The sequence below is a fragment of the Chlorocebus sabaeus genome, chromosome 20 (genome assembly GCF_047675955.1).
Source record: "Chlorocebus sabaeus isolate Y175 chromosome 20, mChlSab1.0.hap1, whole genome shotgun sequence".
In the NCBI taxonomy this organism is placed as follows: domain Eukaryota; kingdom Metazoa; phylum Chordata; class Mammalia; order Primates; family Cercopithecidae; genus Chlorocebus; species Chlorocebus sabaeus.
In genome coordinates this window covers 36,843,479-36,857,816 of record NC_132923.1, presented here as the reverse complement: position 1 = coordinate 36,857,816, position 14,338 = coordinate 36,843,479, and the positions used below count along the sequence as shown (strand labels likewise).

At 39.4% G+C, this 14,338-nt stretch overlaps 1 protein-coding gene across 6 annotated transcripts in view; it reads right to left on the bottom strand.

Annotated features, from left to right (window-relative positions):
* The window catches only part of FRRS1 (ferric chelate reductase 1), a 71,205-nt gene that overhangs the window by 31,758 nt on the left and 25,109 nt on the right, over positions 1-14,338 (bottom strand). For 5 of the 6 annotated variants that reach the window (XR_012090020.1, XM_073008550.1, XM_037998093.2 and 2 more), the window contains 5 exons: positions 8,780-8,884; positions 8,446-8,641; positions 7,209-7,345; positions 1,802-1,896; positions 414-561 (listed from right to left, as the gene is read on the bottom strand). Coding sequence is in view for 5 of the 6 variants with exons in the window: in XM_073008550.1 (XP_072864651.1) it covers positions 414-561; positions 1,802-1,896; positions 7,209-7,345; positions 8,446-8,641 (576 nt within the window). In the remaining variant the exon portion in view is untranslated. Of the gene's footprint in view, positions 1-413; positions 562-1,801; positions 1,897-7,208; positions 7,346-8,445; positions 8,642-8,779; positions 8,885-9,660; positions 9,824-14,338 lie in introns of all 6 variants that reach the window. The other variant, XM_073008551.1, reaches the window with a different exon arrangement.

Sequence of the window (14,338 nt, the reverse complement as noted above, 5' to 3'; positions counted from 1 at the left end):
CAGATTCCTACAGAGGACCCAAAAACATGCTACCACTATGCAGCATAGCTTCTTCTCTGCGCACTTCACCACACAAAGTACACAGAACCACAATTTCCAACCACAAATTTACCTCTTTGCTCACATAGAGAAAACTAAGTACAGTACTTTACTCCTATGTAATGTCTTATTTTGTTTACCTTCTCTTCTGTATTTTATAACATACGGATATTATATTTGGCTACATATTATTTAGATTGCATTTAATGAAGCTATAAAAATGTTACTTAAGCTGGGCACAGTGGCTCACACCTGTAATCCTAAACACTTTGTGACTCCAAGGTAGGAGCATCGCTTGAGTTCAGGAGTTCGAGACCGGCCTGGGCAACATGGTGAAACCCCATCTCTACAGAGAAAATAAAATTGTTACTTACTGGTTTGGTTAAGTGGGAAGCTGGAGGTAATGTTGGCAAAGGTACTATTGTAGCTTTAGGTGTTGTGAAAGGAAATGCATTTGGTTGTGAAATTATAGGACCAGGAATCTTCACCCAGTAGATTTTGTACTTCTCAACAACTGTGACTCTGAAATGCAATACCAGTGAGATTAGAACCCTCATTGTGTCCTGTCACAATCAGATCAAAACATTAAAGGGAAAAAAAAGAGAGACTAAACTAGAAAAACATGACTTACTACCTACCAGGACTATTAATTTTGTCTGAGGCAAATCTCTAACCACTCTTTCCCACCCCATCACTTGATAAATTTGTATTGCTTTCTCTCCCTCTGTCCCTCTTTTCTTACTTGTCTGTTTTGGGGGCATATTCCAATAGCCGTGATGTCAGACCCAGGGACAAAACTGCACAGATTTCTATTTCCTGGCATATGAAGAACATATTACTACTCATTTCAGAGTGCAGTATTCAATTCTTCCAAAGGGCATGTGTGGCAAGCAACTATAGCAAGAAGCTGTAATAGAGGCTGCATCGGTAACCATCAGCTTTCACTGGGGTCACATCCCCTTTTTCACATTCCACCTAACATACTGGGGCACAGTTGTGCTACTGTGTGTTGGGGACCTATGCACAAAGTGAAGAAAACAGATATGTCAGGATAGCAATCCTTCCCTTAAAATATATGTCCATATCACCACTCAGGAATCATTACAAGGCATTATAACATTCCATTTCCCCTTGTATGTAGGATAAGGAAGAAGTACTGTTTTAATTCTACTGAGTTTCATAACTCTGAGAGGCACGCAGCCTTTTCTGAGAGTCTAATCTGCAAGTTGTAACACTGCAAAAGAGTCATCCAAATTTCAGGACTTCCATTTGTATTCTCATGCTAATACAGGAGCAAGTCTAAAAGTAGTGTTATATAACATAAAGACTCAAGTATTAATTGATAGTTCTTGTTAGGATTAAGGCCTTGCAAGATTTCATTCACTCAACAAATGTCTATTAAGTGCCTATTTGGTGCCAGGTCCTGTGCTAGGTGCTAGGTATACACTGGTAAAAAGTAAAACAAACTCCTACATCAGGAAGGTGATGTTATTACTATACCAAAGCTCTCCTACATGGGGGAATGTCCAATAGGTACAGAAAATGATACATACTAATTATGGTTTCAGTTATACTAACAGTTACAGAGTTGTAAACTCTTTTTTTTTTTTTTTTTTTTTTAAGAGATGGGGTTTCACCACGTTGCCCAGGCCAGTCTCAAAGCCCTGGGCTCAAGTGATCCACTGCCTTGGCCTCCCAAAGTGCTGGGATTATAGGCAGAAGCCACCATGACTTGCCCAGAATTATAAACTCTTATACTCACAGAAACTGTGTGTGATTTGGAGCACTGCTTGGAGCATTCCAGTAGACTTTAACTTCTGTTTTTTTAGATGCACTTCTGTGACTCACAGCTGATCCCTGAAATAAAAGGGAAAAGAGCTACCATTCAGTCACTCTATAGCTCAGCATGGCTGGAACTTCTATCATTTTGCAAAGTAATTTATCGTTGCATGACATAAGCATTCTGGTGAGGACTATTTTATTTAGAAGAAGGCCTTGGCCGGGTGCGGTGGCTCACCCCTGTAATCCCAGCACTTTAGGAGGCTGAGGCGGGCGGATCACGAGGTCAGTAGATCGAGACCATCCTGGCTAACACAATGAAACCCCATCTCTACTAAAAATACAAAAAATTAGCCAGGCATGGTGGTGGGTGCTTGTAGTCCCAGCTACTTGGGAGGCTAAGGCGGGAGAATGGTGTGAACCCGGGAGGCAGAGCTTGCAGTGAGCAGAGATCGCACCACTGCACTCCAGCCTGGATGACAAAGCGAGACTCCGTCTCAAAAAAAAAAGAAGGATTCAGGCACTCCATAAATGAAATGTTGATTAGTTGACAATATATTAGCAGTTGGCTCTGTGAATAAATGAGAGTCAACAGAAATCTAAGAACTGAAGAGAGTTGTGAACACTGGGTACGTTAACACTAGATAGAGCTTGCTCACTGTTTCATGTACATTATAAATTTATATCTCTTCCATTAATAGACGCAAATAGAATACAGAAGATTCATTGAAAGAGAAAAACTTCCTGCCTTCAAATACGTAGCATGATATTTTAGTAATTCTTTCTCTTGAACAATCTTGTTTCTCACTTTCATGCACCTGGCCAACTCCTACTCATTCTTTGAGGCCTCACTTGAAGATCACCTGCTCCAAGAAGCTCCCTCCCAGTTCCTTCCAGCCTGTGTGTGGCTCCCTCTGCTATGCTTCCCACTCGCTGCGTATGCTTCTAACCAAAGTTATCACACAGTTCTACTTATATGTTCATAGATGTGCTTATACGTAAGGTAAGGAGTTCTTCAAGGAACAAGAGTAAGTCTTGTCCATCACCTATCCCTCCCATTCAGGACCATTTTTGGTATAATAAATAAATGAACGAATGAATGAAAAAAATTAGACTCCTGTCATACTCTAGATCTCTGTCTTCAATATTAAAACCCTTCAAAAATTAATATAATAGAGCCAATATTAATATAAAACATCACAAGCTATAAATTCTTCAAACTACTTTACCTTTTATGGAGTGCTGATGTGTAAAAACATATTGCAAGTAAAATTAAGGAAAAAGTCTGATCGTTGTGAATCTATTTAGATGTTTACAATACATGGTTAATGTCATTTATCTTGCAACCACCACCTTATAGTGCAAAGACCCCCCAAAAAACTGACAGAGAACAATTTCAAGCTACAGTTGACCCTTGAACAACACAGGTTTGAACTGCATAGGTCCACTTATATGCAGATTTTTTTTTCAATAAATATATTAGAAAAATGTTTGGAGGTTTTTAACAATTTGAAAAAACTCAGTCAAACCGCATAGGCTAGAAATATTGAAAAAATTAAAAAGTTAGGTATGCCTTGAATGCACAAAATATGTAGGTATTAGTCTATTTTATCATTTACTACCATAAAATATACACACACCTATTACAAAAAGTTAAAATTTATCAAAACATACATACACAAACAGACCGCACATGTGCCATTCATAGTCCAGAGACATACAAACAAATGTAAAACTGCAGTATTAAATCATAACTGCATAAAATTACGGTAGTTGGGACTACAAGCACATGCCACCTTGCCCAGCTAATTTTTGTATTTTTTTATAGAGATGGGGTTTCGTCATGTTTCCTAATCTGGTCTCAAACTCCTGAGCTCAAGCAATCCACCAGCCTCAGCCTCCCAAAGTGCTGGGATTAGAGGTATGAGCCACTGCACCCAGCTTTTATTGTGTTTTGTGCACTACTATAAACCTTGAATAACACCATGGGACCTATATGAAGTGCCACTAGTGATGCGGTAAGTGTTCCCAAGAAGCACAGAAAACTTGTGACATTACAAGAAAAAGCTGAATTGCTTGATATATACTGTAGATTAAGGTCTGCTGCTGCAGTTGCCTGCCATATCAAGATAAATGAATCCAGTATAAGAATCACTGTAAAAAAAAAAAAAAAAAAAAAAGAAAAGAAAATTCGTGAAGCTGTCACTGCAGCTATGCCAACAGATGCAAAAACCTCACACTTTTTGTGAAAGACCTTTTCATCTCATATCGGAAATGCAGCTTTTATGCAGGTGTAAGAATTGCTATAAGAAGGGGATACTTATAGACTAATATTATTCAAGAAAAAGCAAAGTCATTATATGACAACTTAAAGCAAAAGGAAGGTGAAGGGTCTAAAGCTGGAGAATTTAATGCCAGCAAAGCATAGTTTGATAATTTTAGAAAAAAAGTTTGGCTTTTAAAATGTCAAGATAACAAGAGAAGCAGCTTCTATTGACCAAGAGGCAGCAGGCAAGTTCCCAGGCATCATTAAGAAAACCATTGATGATACCATCCTGGCTAACACGGTGAAACCCTGTCTCTACTAAAAATACAAAAGGCCGGGCACAGTGGCTCATGCCTATAATCCCAGCACTTTGGGAGACCGAGTGGGAGGATCACCTGAGGTCAGGAGTTCAAGACCAGCCTGATCAACATGGAGAAACCCCGTCTCTACTAAAAATACAAAATTAGCCAGGCGTGGTGGCACATGCCTGTAATCCGAGCTACTCAGGAGGCTGAGGCAGGAGAATCGCTTGAACCCAGTAAGCGGAGGTTGCGGTGAGCCAAGATCCCACCATTGCACTCCAGCCTGGGCAACAAGAGTGAAACTCCATCCAAAAATAATAATAATAATACAAAAAATTATCCAGGCGTGGTGGCAGGCACCTGTAGTCCCAGCTACTCGAGGCTGAGGCAGGAGAATGGTGTAAACCCAGGAGGTGGAGCTTGCAGTGAGCTGAGATCGTGCCACTGTACTCCAGCCTGGGTGACAGAGCAAGACTCCATTTCAAAAAACAAAAACAAAAAAAAAAAGAAAGAAAAAAAAAAAGAAAGAAAATCATTGAGGAGAAAGTGTATCTGCTTGAACAGGTTTTTAATGCAGACAAAAGTGCCCTATTTTGGAAATAAATGCCACAAAGGGCACTTATTAGTAAAGAAGAGAAGCAAGCACCAGAATTTAAGGCAAGAAAGAGCAAGCTATCTTTACTGTTTTGTGCAAATGCAGTCAGTTTATGATCAGGACTACTCTTACCTATAAAGCTGCTTGCTGCTAATCCCCGAGCCTTGAAGGGAAAAGATAAACGTCAGCTGCCAGTGTTCTGGTTGTAACTATAAGAAATACTGAACAATAAGAAACCTCTGTCTGGATTGGCTCCATGGACGTTTTACATCTGAAGACAAGAAGCACCTTGCCTTAAAAGACTGTCTTTTAAAGGTTCTTTTGGCCGGGCATGGTGGGTCATGTATGTAATCCCAGTGCTTTGGGAGGCTGAGGTGGGTGGATCACTTGAGGTCAGGAGTCCAAGACCAGCCTGGCCAACATGATGAAACCCCATTTCTACCAAAAATACAAAAATTAGCCATGCATGGTGGTGGGTGCCTATAATCCCAGCTACTCAGGAGGCTGAGGCAGGAGAATCACTTGAACCCAGAAGGCAAAGCCTGCGGTGAGCTGAGATCGTGCCACTGCACTCCAGCCTGGATGACAGAGTGAGACTCTGCCTCTAAATAAATCAATAAATAAATAAAGGTTCTATTGGTATTTGATATAGTTTGGATATTTGTCCCCACCCAACTCTCATGTTAAATTGCAATCCCCAACGTTGCAGGTGGGAACTGGTGAGAGATGTCTGGGTCAGGAGAGCAGATTCCTAATGGCTTGGTGCTGTTCCTCAGGATAGTGAGCAAGATTTGGTTGTTGTAAGGTGTGGCACCTCCCCTCCACCTCCACCAACTCTCTCTCTTGCTCTTGCTTTCACCATGTGAAGTGCCTGCTCCCACTTCAGCTTCTGCCATGAGTAAAAGGCCATGAGGCCTCCCTAAGGCCTCCCCAGAAGCTGAGCAGATGCCAGTGCCATGCTTGTACAGCCTGCAGAACAGTGAGCCAATTAAGTCTCATTCCTTATTAAATTACCTGGTCTTAGACACTTCTTTTGGCAACACAGAAACAACCTAATACAATATTAGACAATGCCTCTGCTACCCAGAACCCTATGAGCTCATCACCGAAGCCACTGAAGTGGCCTCCTTACCTCCAAATACAATGTCTCTAACTCAGTCTCTAGCTCAGGAAGTCTTAAGGACATTTAAGGCTCTTTACACACAGTACTCAATGGAAAGGATTGTCAACGCTGTGGAAGAGAACGCTGATAGAACATCATGAAAGTCGGGAAGGATTACACCATTGAAGACACTATCATCGTTACAGAAAAAGCCAAGAGAGCCATCAAGCCCAAAACAATAAATTCCTGCTGGAGAAATGCTGTATCTAGATTTTGTGCATGACTTTAAAAGATTTACAGAGCCAATCAAGGAATCATAAAAGGGACTGTGGATATGGCAAAAAAGGTAGGGGATGGAGGGTTTCAAGATATGAATCTTCGAGAAATTCAAGAGCTAATAGACACCACAACAGAAGAATTAACAGAAGACAACTTGATGGTAAGTGTTTCCAAACCAGTGCCAGATGACAATGAGGACTATGGAGAAGAAGCAGTTCCAGAAAACAAACTGACATTAGACAACCTGGCAGAAGGGTTCAAATTATTCAACACTGCTTTTGCTTTCTTCTACAACATGGACCCTCCTATGATATAGCACTGAAACTAAAGCAAAGCAGGGAAGAATTGGTACCATATAGAAACATTTTTAAGAAAATGAAAAAACAAGTCAGACAGAAATTACAATGTATTTCCATAAAGCTACACCAGTGTGGCGCCTCTCCTGCCTCCCCTTTCACCTCCTCCACCTACCCCAAGACAGCAAGACCAGCCCCTCCTCTTCCTTCTCCTCTTCAGCCCATTCAATATGAAGGCAATGAGAATAAAAACCTTTATGATGATCCACTTCCATTTAATGAATAGTAAATATATTTTCTCTTATTTTCTTAATAACATTTTTCTCTTGTCTAGCTTACTTTATTGTAAGAATACAGCGTATAACACATATAAATACAAAATACGTGTTAACCAACTATTTGTTATCAGTAAGGCTTCTGGTCAACAATAGGCTATTTGTAGTTAAGTCTGTGGGGAGTCAAAAGTTATACACAGAATTCCAATTTCCCCAGGGGTGGGGTCGGCACCTGTAACCTCTACATTGTTCAAGGATCAACTCTAAACACAAACCTGTATATCTTCACAAGTCAAAAGCTGTGACACTTCACTGTCAATCAACGTGAAGAAGCCAACAGGAGGGCCATTCAGATCCTCAGCATTACGCGCTTCTAGGAGAAAGCCTTTAAATGGATGCCCTGACAAAGTAACTGAGAAAAAGACAAAAGGATTGGTTAAAAAGCTTAGCAATATCAAAAAGAAAATGTTTAGAGGTCGTACATTACAATTAGAATGAGGTGTATGTATGCAAAACTACTCCTGGAGAGAAAAGAGTCATCCTATAGGCAAAGAAGCTCTAAACTGTGTTCCATAAGATGTTCACTCCGTGAGCCATTCCGCAAAGAGAAAAGAAAAATAGGTGATGGTCCAGGGGCAGTCCATAAGGCTAAGTTAGTTTATACCTATTGGGTACTATGCTTATCACCTGAGTGATGAAATAATCTGTACACCAAACCCTCGTGACATGGAATTTACCAGTAAACAGACCTGCACATGTACCCCTGAACCCAAAATAAAAGTTTAAAAAAAAATGTTTACTTGACCTCATTAGAGGAAAAAACATGAGGTGTTTTCTTTTGAATTCCAGTATTTAATACAGTGTCTGGCTCATAGTGACACTCAATAAATTCTTACTGAATTAAAAAAAAAAAAGAAAAACACTAGATGAAAGTAAATACTTGTTTCTTTGCTGTAAATTTCTTAGGGTATTTAATATCCTACTGTACAGTGTGAACTCTAAGGCATATTATATATCACACAGAATATTACAAACTTACTTTTCTATATACTCTCTATGTAACAGAGTACCTATCAACATTTTGCATTTCTAGAGTTGCAAAAAATAAAGTTTGCAAAATGCTGTTACAGATTTATCTTTAATAATCAGCCTACATTTTACCAGAGAAATTAGAGAATTATTCTTAAAATTATATGATGTTAAGAAGGACAAGGGTTTATATATTTTAAACAAGATAAAATAAACTTTATTTTTCTCTTCTCTTGAAGTAATAGCACAATTAATAAAAACAGTAAATAATGATAAAAACTTATTTTAAAGCCTGTTCTGGATGGGGAATACACAGACTACTTAAGTAATATAGTCATCTGGAACCAAAAATAAGAAGTATGATAGTATCTTACAAAAGAAAACAGATTTAAATGAAATAGTCAAAATCAAATAATAATAAAGATTCAATAAACAGTAAAAGAGTGAAATCCAAAATGTAAACAGTTAATCCCAGCCCGGTACCTTCAATCTGATCTCCTGGTCTGAATGTCATCTGACTCACGGAAATGTCATGAACAGGAACAGACTGTGGACTATGACCATGTTCAGGAATCATTCCATGGCATGACTGTGTTACTTTTCCATTGGGATAATTAGCCACATAACTAATGTGCAACAGAAGTATGCAGGTACCAAGAGTAAATCCAGAAACTGCCATCTCAAAAAGAAGATTAAAAGCCCATTATTGTCATATATAATTAAAGTAAAATATAAAAGCTTTTACACCACAGGACTATAATTCTAGATAACTACTTGCTTTCTGTGTTCAGCAAACCAAACCATATTCTCAACATACCTGATAAAAAGAAAATGATATGTGAAGTTTCACCTGAATTTCAATCTCAGCTCTACAAATTACTGTGAGACTTTGGGCAAATCGTTTAATCTTCCACTTCCTTACCTGAAAAATAAGGAAACAAAGACCCTCTTTTCAATGTTTTTTGTTTTTTTTTTTTTTAATTAAGACAGAGATCTCACTCTGTTGCCCAAGCTGGAGTGCAGTGGTGCGATCTTGGCTCACTGCAACCTCCACCTCCTGGGTTCAAGTGATTCTCCTGCCTCAGCCTCCGCAGTAGCTGGGAATACAGGCATGTGCCACCACACCTGGCTAATTTTTGTATTTTAGTAGAGACGGAGTTACACCAAGTTGGTCTCGAACTCCTAACCTTAGGTGATCCTCCCACCTTGGCCTCCAAAAGTTCTGGGATTACAGGCACGAGACACCGTGCCTGGCCCAATGTTGTTTAAATAAAAATGAAAATATAGCTCAAACTCTGACAAGGACGATAATAAATAATAGCTTTCATTATTATCAATTGGAAATAATAAACTAGTCAATAAAAGCAAAAGGTTTTACTCCACCTCATCCTAGAAAGCTTAAGGAACAAAGAAGAAATGTTTCTTCTGGATTTAAATATCATCACCTGAATAAATCTATGATAAGACTTTTCCCAACTTCCTATTAAACTGATCATGATGACTGGATAGATAATTTAATTTGCAATACTGAAAACTGAGGATAACAGAGAACCAATTGGTAGAGATAATATTTCTACTACCTGTAGCCCAGATACTTCTGAATTAAGAAACACAATTGTCAGCCCACACAATCTTCTTCCCTCCCACGGCTCCAATTTTCCTCTTACCATCTGGATAATAGAAAACCAGCTACTTTACCTCAGTCCCACATTCTTGTAGCCCAGATCAGCCACTTTGCTTGATGCATATATTCAAAACCTGCAAATCACAGGACTCAACAAGGCGGGAGGTGATGAGCAGTGACACGTTACATGGCAGTAAATAAAGTTAACACCACGGACAGGTTGCAGATGGGAAATGCCTAAGAGGCAGTTAATTATTAATAGAAAATGAGTTTTCTATATCATATATCTGGTCATAGACAAAAATAATAGCAGCCTTAGAATCACTAGAAAAAATTACTGTTTTTTTAGTTATGTCAATCAGGAGCAAATATTTAATTGCAGCCTAACTTGCTGGGGTTTTATCAGAGTCTACATGACCTGGAGGAGGGGAAATACGCAATTCCTGCCCACAATAACCATCCTGTTTCACCTAAGTGGGGGAAGAACCTTGAAGCGGTTGTGGGGTTCACACTTCAGGGGCAAAAGCTCACTAAAAGACTGAGGTCTATTCACGGGGCTACAGAGAACAGTTCTCCTCCTACCACTCCTTACCACCACATTATTAAAGGCCTATTTACAGCAGTTCCTTTTACCCACTGCATCATGTCCAGTTATTAAGAACAAATTACAAGGCATACTGAAAGTCAGAAAACACAATTTGAAGAAACAGGGCAAGCCTCAGAACCAGACTTAGATATGATGGAGATGTTGGAATTATTAGACCAGGAATTTAAAACATTATGATTAAGATACTAAATGCTTTAATGGATAAAGTAGATGGCACATAAGAACAAATGCACAGAGATGGAAATTCTCAGAACCAAAAAGAAATGCTAGAGATCAAAAACACTTTAAAAGAAGTGAAGTATGGGCTTATGGGTAGACTGGACATATCTGAGATAAGAATCTCTTAGCTTGAAGATATCCTAATAGAAAAATACCAAACTGAAAAGAAAAAAAAAAAAAGACTGAAAAAAAGAGAACAGATCCAAGAACTGTGGAACTACAAAAGCTACAACATACATGGAATAGGAATTTCAGAAGGAGAAGAGGGAAGGAAACAGGAGAATTATTTGAAACAATAATGACTGAGAATTTCCCCCAAACTATTATCAGACACACAATACCAAGTGGGATAAATACAAAAAAAAAAAAAAATCCTACATCTAGGTATATATGATGGTTAATTTATATGTCAACTTGACTGGGCTGAGGGATGTTCTGATAGCTGATAAAATACTGTTTCTGGAGTGTCTATGAGTGTATTTCTGAAAGAAGTTAGCATCTCAATCAGGAAACTGGGTAACAAAGATCACCTCACTAAAGTGGGTAGGTATCATCTAATCCTCTGAGGACCTAAATGGAATAAAAAAGCAGAGGTCGAGGGAATTACTCTTTCTTCTTGATCTGAGATATCCCTCTTCTCTTGCCCTGAGACATCAAGGCTCCTGGTCCTGGGGTCTTAAAACCATAGGACTTACACCAGCAATCCTTTCCCCAACCCAAGGCCCTCAGACCTGACCAGGAGGTACACTATGGGCTGACCTGGTTCTTAGGCCTTTGGGCTTACACTGAACTATCCCAGCAGCTTTCCTGGTTCTCCAGCTTGTAGACAACAGATTTTGAGACTCGTGGGCTTTCAGAATCGCAAGTCAATTTCCATAATAAATATCTATAATAAATATAAATAAAATCTTATTTTAATCTGTCACTTTGGAAAACCCTGATTAATATGGCATATCATTTTCAAACTACAGAAATCTAAGTTTTTTTTTAATCCTGAAAGAAGCCAGAGGAAAAAGATAGCAACAAAGATAAGAACTATATCTGACTTTTGCTCAGAAACCACATAAGCAAGAAGAGAGCAGGGTGAAATATTTAAAGTGTTGAGAGAAAAAATGGACACCATAGAATTCTATACCCCAAAAAATTATCTCTCAAAAGTGAAGAAGAAATATGAAGACTTTCTCAGACAAACAAAAATTGAGGGAATGTGTTGCCAGTAAGACCTATCTTGCAAGAAAAGTGAAAAGAAATTCTTAAGAGGAAAGGAAAACAATAAAGGTCAGAAATTCAGATCTACATAAAGGAAGAAGAGCATTGGAGAAGAAATAAGTGAAGGCAAAGTAAAAACGTTTTTCTTCCACTTAATCTAACATGAAAGTTTGTTTGAAATAATAATACTTATAATTCTCTGTAGATGCTTATGTATGCTTATTTTCATATGCTTCTATATCAGCAAAATAAATGACAAGATACAAGGGATGGTGAGATAGAGCAGGGACCTCTCTCTTAGGGAACTACCTCTCTCAGCCTTCATAGATTTAAAGAAAGGTAGGATCTTGCTCTGGACTAGACTTTGGCTTAAGGAAATGTGATTGGTTTGATCTTCTATCCAGACCACTAAAACGTTCTCCATAACAACAATAAGGCTGTTTTGCCTTCTTATCATTCGTATGTTCACTGGAGTAACCATTTTCTTCAAGAACTTTCTGTTTGCATTTACAACTTGGCTGACTGGAACAAGAGGCCTAATTTTCAGCCAGTCTTGGCTTTTGGCATGCCTTCCTCACTAAGCTTAATCATTTCCAGCTTTTGATTGAAAGTGAAAGATATATGACTCTTTCTTTCACTTGAACACTGACAGCATTACAGGGATTTTTGTTTTTGTTTTTGTTTTTGTTTTGTTTTTTGAGACGGAGTCTCGCTCTGTGGCCCAGGCTGGAGTGCAGTGGCGCCATTTCGGCTCACTGCAAGCTCCGCCTCCCGGGTTCACGCCATTCTCCTGCCTCAGCCTCCTGAGTGTCTGGAACTACAGGCACCCGCCACCACGCCCGGCTAATTTTTGTATATTTTTAGTAGAGACGGGGTTTCATCGTGTTAGCCAGGATGGTCCGGATCTCCTGACCTGGTGATCCACTCACCTCAGCCTCCCAAAGTGCTGGGATTACAGGCGTGAGCCACCCTGCCCGGCCTATAGAGTTCTTAACTGGTCCAATTTCAATATTGTTGTGCCTCAGGGAATAGGGAGGCCTGAGGAGGAGAGAGATTGGAGAATAGCCAGTTGGAAGAGCAGTCAGAAGATACACAGTTATCAATTAAATTTGCCATCTTATACGGTGCAGTTTGTGTCTCTACAAAACAAGAGAAACATCAAAGATCACTGATCACAGATCACCATAACAGATAATGAAAAAGTTTATAAACTTACAAAAGTGTGGTCAAGTGTGGTGGCTCACACCTGTAATTCCAGCATTTTGGGAGGATCACTTGAGGCCAGTAGTTCAAGACCTGCCTGGGCAATATAATAAGACCCCCATCTCTATTTTTTAACTAAAAATAAAAATAACAAATAATAAATAACAAAATAGAAATTTACCAAAATGTGACATAGAGACACAAAGTAAGCATGTGCTATTGGAAAAATGGTGCCAACAGACTTGCTCAATGAGGAGTTGCCACAAGCCTTCAATTTGTAGCCAGGCACAGGACAAGGGGGCTGGCCTCCAAACCCTGGGCTCAAGGGAACCTCACCCCTATTATCCCAACACTTTGAGAGGCTGGGGATGAAGGATCCCTTGAGTTCAGGAGTTTGAGACCAGCCTGGGCAACATGGTGAGACCTCATGTCTACAAAAAAATTTAAAAATTAGCTGGCTGTGGTGGCACATGCCTATGACCCCGGTCACTTAAGAGGCTGAGGCAGGAGGATCCTTTGAGCCCAAAAATTCAAGGTGGCGGTGAGCTATGATCACACCACTGCACTCCAGCCTAGGTAATAAAGCAAGACCTCTGTCTCAATTTAAAAAAAAAAAAGGCAGGGTGCGGTGGCTCATGCCTGTAATTCCAGCACTTTGGGAGGGAAGGGCAGGAAGATTGCTTGAGCCCAGGATTTCGAAACCAGCCTGGATGGGCAACATAACAAGACCCTTTTTCTTTTTTTAATAATTTTATAATTTTTGTAAAATTTAGTTTTTTAAAAAAAGACAAACCTGCAATTTGTAAAAAAAACACAATATCTGCAAAGCACAATAAAGTGAAGTGCCATAAAACAAGCTATCCCTGGCTGGGCACGGTGGCTTACGCCTGTAATCCCAGCACTTTGGGAGGCCGAGGAAGGTGGATCACGAGATCAAGAGATTGAGACCATCCTGGCTAACTGGTAAAACCCCAGCTCTACTAAAAAAATACAAAAAAATTAGCTGGGCCTTGCGGGTGGGCGCCTGTAGTCCCAGCTACTCAGGAGGCTGAGGCAAGAGAATGGTGTGAGCCCGGGAGGCGGAGCTTGCAGTGAGCCTTGATCACGCCACTGCACTCCAGCCTGGGTGACAGAGCAAGACTCTGGAAAAAAAAAAAAAAAGAGCTGTCCCTCTATATCACTAATCACTTTAAATGTCAGTTGTCTAAATGTAGCAATTAAAAGACAGATTGTCAAAGTGGATCAGGAAGCAGAACCTATTATATGTTTTCTACAGGACACCCACTTTAAATATAAAGACACATTTACTTTTAATAGATTAAAATGGATAGAGAAAGATATACTATGTTAACACTAATTTAAAGAAAGCAGGGGTAGCTACATTAATTTCAGACAGCAGACTTCAAACCAAGGAAAGTTATCAGAGATAAAGAGAGCTTTACCTGATGATAAAAGAAGACATAACAATCCTGAATGTGTATGCACCTAACAATAGAACACCAAAATAAGTGAGG